This window comes from Coregonus lavaretus, assembly GCF_964263955.1.
Source record: "Coregonus lavaretus genome assembly, contig: HAP1_SCAFFOLD_190, whole genome shotgun sequence".
NCBI classification, from domain to species: Eukaryota; Metazoa; Chordata; class Actinopteri; order Salmoniformes; family Salmonidae; genus Coregonus; species Coregonus lavaretus.
In genome coordinates, this window is record NW_028164603.1 from 300,919 (window position 1) to 307,500 (window position 6,582).

Genomic DNA, 6,582 nt, shown 5'->3' on the forward strand with positions numbered 1-6,582 from the left:
TTGTAACTTATTTTGTAACTTATTTTGTACATAATGTTGCTGCTACCGTCTCTTATGACCGAAAAGAGCTTCTGGACATCAGAACAGCGATTACTCACCTCGAACTGGACTAATAACTTTTCTGTAATATCTTATGTTTCACTGAGTCGTGGCTGAACGACGACACAGATAATATAGAGCTGGCTGGGTTTTCTGTGCATCGGCAGGACAGAACAGCTACGTCTGGTAAGACGAGGGGTGTGGGTGTGTGTCTATTTGTCAATAACAGCTGGTGCGCAATGTCTAATGTTAAAGAAGTCTCGAGGTATTGCTCGCCTGAGGTAGAGTACCTTGTAATAAGCTGTAGACCCACTATCTACCAAGAGAGTTTTCATCTATATTATTCGTAGCTGTCTATTTACCACCACAAACCGATGCTGGCACTAAGACCGCACTCAACGAGCTGTATAAGGCCATAAGCAAACAAGAAAATGCTCATCCAGAAGCGGCGCTCCTAGTGGCTGGGGACTTTAATGCAGGCAAACTTAAATCAATTTTACCTAATTTCTACCAGCATGTCACATGTGCAACCAGAGGAAAAAAAATTATAGACCACCTTTTCTCCACACACAGAGACGCATACAAAGCACTCCCTCGCCCTCCATTTTGCAAATCTGACCATAATTCTATCCTCCTGATTCCTGCTTACAAGCGAAAACTAAAACAGGAAGTACCAGTGACTCGGTCAATACAGAAGTGGTCAGATGACGCGGATGCTACGCTACAGGACTGTTTTGCTGGCACAGACTGGAATATGTTCTGGGATTCATCCAATGGCATTGAGGAGTATACCACCTCAGTCACCGGCTTCATCAATAAATGCATCGACGACGTCATCCCTACAGTGACCGTACGTACATATCCCAACCAGAAGCCATGGATTACAGGCAACATCCGCACCGAGCTAAAGGGTAGAGCTGACGCTTTCAAGGAGCGGGACACTAATCCAGACGCTTATAAGAAATCCCGCTACACCCTCAAACGAACCATCGAACAGGCAAAGCGTCCATACAGGACTAAGATTGAATCCTACTACACCGGCTCTGATGCTTGTCGGATGTGGCAGGGCTTGCAAACTATTACGGACTACAAAGGGAAACCCAGCCGCGAGCTGCCCAGTGACGCTAGCCTACCAGACGAGCTAAAAGCCTTTTATAATCGCTTCGAGGCAAGCAACACTGAAGCATGCATGAGAGCATCAGCTGTTCCAGATGACTGTGTGATCACGCTCTCGGTATTCGATGTGAGCAAGACCTTTAAACAGGTCAACATTCCCAACGCCGCGGAGCCAGACGGATTACCAGGACGTGTACTCAAAGCATGCGCAGACCAACTGGCAAGCGTCTTCACTGACATTTTCAACCTCTCCCTGACCGAGTCATAATACCTACATGTTTCAAGCAGACCACCATAGTCCCTGTGCCCATGAACACTAAGATAACCTGCCTAAATGACTACCGACCCTTAGGACTTACATCTGTAGCCATGAAGTGGTTTGAAAGGCTGGTCATGGCTCACATCAACAGCATTATCCCAGAAACCCTAGACCCACTCCAACTCGCATACCGCCCCAACAGATCCACAGATGACGCAATCTCAATCGCACTCCACACATCAACACCATCATCCCGGAAACCCTAGACCCACTCTAATTTGCATACCGCCCTAACAGATCAACAGATGACGCAATCTCAATCGCACTCCACACTGCCCTCTCCCACCTGGACAAAATGAACACCTATGTGATAATGCTGTTCATTGACTACAGCTCAGCGTTCAACACCATAGTGCCCACAAAGCTCATCACTAAGCTAAGGACCCTGGGACTAAACACCTCTCTCTGCAACTGGATCCTGGACTTCCTGACGGGCCGCCCCCAGGTGGTAAGGGTAGGCAACAACATATCTGCCACGCTGATCCTCAACACGGGGGCCCCTCAGGGGTGCGTGCTCAGTCCCCTCCTGTACTCTCTGTTCACCCACGACTGCATGGCCAAACACGACTCCAACACAATTGTTAAGTTTGCTGACGACACAACAGTGGTAGGCCTGATCACCGACAACGATGAGACAGCCTATAGGGAGGAGGTCAGAGACCTGGGAGTGTGGTGCCAGGACAACAACCTCTCCCTAAATGTGAGCAAGACAAAGGAGCTGTTCGTGGACTACAGGAAAAGGTGGGCCGAACAGGCCCCCATTAACATCGACGGGGCTGTAGTAGAGCGGGTCGAGGGTTTCAAGTTCCTTGGTGTCCACATCACCAACTAACTATCATGGTCCAAACACACCAAGACAGTTGTGAAGAGGGCACGACAAAGCCTATTACCCCTCAGAAGACTGAAATGATTTGGCATGGGTCCCCAGATCCTCAAAAAGTTATACAGTTGCACCATCGAGAGCATCCTGACTGGTTGCATCACCGCCTGGTATGGCAACTGCTCGGCATCTGACCGTAAGGCGCTACAGAGGATATTGCATATGGCCCAGTACATCACTGGTACCAAGCGTCCTGCCATCCAGGACCTATATACTAGGCAGTGTCAGAGGAAGGCCCAAAAAATTGCCAAAGACTCCAGCCACCCAAGTCATAGACTGCTCTCTCTGCTACCGCACGGCAAGCGGTACCGGAGAGCCAAGACTAGAACCAAAAGGCTCCTTAAAAGCTTCTACCCCCAAGCCATAAGGCTGCTGAACAATTAATCAAATGGCCACCCTGACTATTTACATTGACCCTTTGTTTTTTACACTGCTGCTACTTGCTGTTTATTATCTATGCATAGTCACTTTACCCCTACCTACATGTACAAATTACCTCGACTAACCTGTATCCCCACACATTGACTCGGTACCGGTACCCCCTGTATATAGCCTTGTAATTGTTATTTATTTGTGTTATTTTTTAATTTATTTTTTAACTTTAGTTTATTTATTAAATATTTTCTGAACTCTTTCTTGAACTGCATTGTTGGTTAAGCGCTTGTAATTAAGCATTTCACCTGTTGTATTCATCACAAGTGACATGATTTGATAATAGTAGATAATATCTAGATAATATCTAGATAATATCTAGATAATAGTAGATAATAATAGATAATATGTAGATAATAGGTAGATAATATGTAGATAATATGTAGATAGTATTAGATAATAGTAGATTATATATAAATAATATGTAGATAATAGTAGATCATATGTAGATAATATGTAGATAATACAGTATGTAGATAATAAGTAGATAATACAGTATGTAGATAATATGTAGATAATACAGTATGTAGATAATATGTAGATAATAGTAGATAATATGTAGATAATAATCGATAATATGTAGATAATAATAGATAATATGTAGATAATAATCGATAATATGTAGATAATAGTAGATAATATGTAGATAATAATCGATAATATGTAGATAATAATAGATAATAAGTAGATAATAGTAGATAATATGTAGATAATAATAGATTATATGTAAATAATATGTAGATAATAGTAGATAATATGTAGATAATAGCAGATAATATGTAGATAGTATTAGATAATACAGTATGTAGATAATAAGTAGATAATATGTAGATAATATGTAGATAGAAGATAATATGTAGATAATATGTAGATAATAGCAGATAATATGTAGATAATAGTAGATATTATGTAGATAATATGTAGATAATAGCAGATAATATGTAGATAATATGTAGATATATGTAGATAATAGTAGATAATATGTAGATAATAATAGATAATATGTAGATAATAGTAGATATGTAGATAATAGTAGATAATATGTAGATAATATGTTGATAATAGTAGATATGTAGATTATAGTAGATATGTAGATAATAGTAGATAATATGTAGATAATATGTTGATAATATGTTGATAATATGTTGTTAATAGTAGATAATATGTAGATAATATGTTAATAATAGTAGATATGTAGATTATAGTAGATATGTAGATAATAGTAGATAATATGTAGATAATATGTTGATAATAGTAGATATGTAGATTATAGTAGATATGTAGATAATAGTAGATAATATGTAGATAATATGTTGATAATATGTTGATAATAATAGATAATATGTAGATAATAGTAGATATGTAAATAGTAGATAATATGTAGATAATATGTTGATAATAGTAGATATGTAGATAATAGTAGATATGTAGATAATAGTAGATAATATGTAGATAATATGTTGATAATAGTAGATATGTAGATTATAGTAGATATGTAGATAATAGTAGATAATATGTAGATAATATGTAGATAATATGTAGATAATATGTAGATAATATGTTGATAATAGTAGATAATATGTATATAATAGTAGATATGTAGATAATAGTAGATATGTAGATAATAGTAGATAATATGTAGATAATATGTTGATAATAGTAGATAATATGTAGATAATAGTAGATATGTAGATAATAGTAGATAATATGTAGATAATATGTTGATAATAGTAGATATGTAGATAATAGTAGATAATATGTAGATAATATGTTGATAATAGTAGATATGTAGATAATAGTAGATAATATGTAGATAATATGTGGATAATATGTAGACAATAGTAGAGCATAGTAGATCATAGCAGATAATATATACAGTGGCTTGCGAAAGTATTCACCTCCCTTGGCATTTTTCCTATTTTGTTGCCTTACAACCTGGAGTTAAAATAGATTTTTGGGGGGGTTTGTATAATTTGATTTACACAACATGCCCCCCCCCCCCCCCCTCTACTTTGTAGAGCCAGCTTTTGCAGCAGTTACAGCTGCAAGTCTCTTGGGGTATGTCTCTATAAGCTTGGCACATCTAGCCACTGGGATTTTTGCCCATTCTTCAAGGCAAAACTGCTCCAGCTCCTTCAAGTTGGATGGGTTCCACTGGTGTACCACATATTCTCAATTGGATTGAGGTCTGGGCTTTGACTAGGCCATTCCAAGACACTTAAATGTTTCCCCTTAAACCACTCGAGTGTTGCTTTAGCAGTATGCTTAGGGTCATTGTCCTGCTGGAAGGTGAACCTCCGTCCCAGTCTCAAATCTCTGGAAGACTGAAACAGGTTTCCCTCAAGAATTTCCCTGTATATAGCGCCATCCCATCATTCCTTCAATTCTGACCAGTTTCCCAGTCCCTGCCGATGAAAAACATCCCCACAGCATGATGCTGCCACCACCATGCTTCACTGTGGGGATGGTGTTCTCGGGGTGATGAGAGGTGTTGGGTTTGCACCAGATATATAATTTTCCTTGATGGCCAAAATGCTCAATTTGAGTCTAATCTGACCAGAGTACCTTCTTCCATATGTTTGGGGAGTCTCCCACATGCCTTTTGGCGAACACCAAACCTGTTTGCTTATTATTTTCTTTAAGCAATGGCTTTTTTCTGGCCACTCTTCCGTAAAGCCCAGCTCTGTGGAGTGTACGGCTTAAAGTGGTCCTATGGACAGATACTCCAATCTCCGCTGTGGCGCTTTGCAGCTCCTTCAGGGTTATCTTTGGTCTCTTTGTTGCCTCTCTGATTAATGCCCTCCTTGCCTGGTCCGTGAGTTTTGGTGGGCGGCCCTCTCTTGGCAGGTTTGTTGTGGTGCCATATTCTTTTCATTTTTTAAATAATGGATTTAATGGGATGTTCAAAGTTTCGGATATTTTTTTATAACCCAACCCTGATCTGTACTTCTCCACAACTTTGTCCCTGACCTGTTTGGAGAGCTCCTTGGTCTTCATGGTGCCGCTTGCTTGGTGGTGCCCCTTGCTTAGTGGTGTTGCAGACTCTGGGGCCTTTCAGAACAGGTGTATATATACTGAGATCATGTGACACTTAGATTGCACACAGGTGGACTTTATTTAACTAATTATGTGACTTCTGAAGGTAATTGGTTGCACCAGATCTTATTTAGGGGCTTCATAGCAAAGGGGGTGAATACATTCTGCACGAGCACTTTTCCGTTATTTGTTTTTTAGAATTCTTTGAAATAAGTTATTATTTTCATTTCACCAATTTGGACTATTTTGTTTATGTCCATTACATGAAATCCAAATAAAAATCAATTTAAAATACAGGTTGTAATGCAACAAAATAGGAAAAACGCCATGTGGGATGAATACTTTTGCAAGGCACTGTAGATAATAGTATATAATATGTAAACAATAGTAAATAATATGTAGATAATATGTTGATAGTAGTAGACGATATGTAAATAATAGTAGATAACAGATGATAATATGTAGATAATATGTAGATCATAGTAGAAACAGAGCGATTAGACAGTAATAGTAGATAACAGACCTGTTGACAGGAAACAGTGAGTCCACCAGGTTTCCTTCTATCTTCGCCAGACTGTGTTTAGGAACCAGCAGGGCCTCCACGTTACCTTCCACTCTGTACCGACTGAAACCCCCCCAACACACACACACACACACACACACACACACACACACACAATAGCAGAATAACTTTGTGCAACATGTCATCATGGAGGAGTCTGCTTCAGGCCTGCACCAATCAACATGTCATCATGGAGGA

At 39.3% G+C, this 6,582-nt stretch overlaps 1 protein-coding gene across 1 annotated transcript in view; it reads right to left on the reverse strand.

Moving 5' to 3' along the window:
• LOC311116864 (patched domain-containing protein 1-like) overlaps positions 1–6,582 on the reverse strand; it is a gene marked incomplete at both ends in the record, with an annotated part of 78,283 nt that overhangs the window by 70,915 nt on the left and 786 nt on the right. The window contains one exon of the mRNA XM_084191893.1: positions 6,346–6,447. Within this exon, the coding sequence (XP_084048019.1) occupies positions 6,346–6,447 (102 nt within the window). The remainder of the gene's footprint in view (positions 1–6,345; positions 6,448–6,582) is intronic.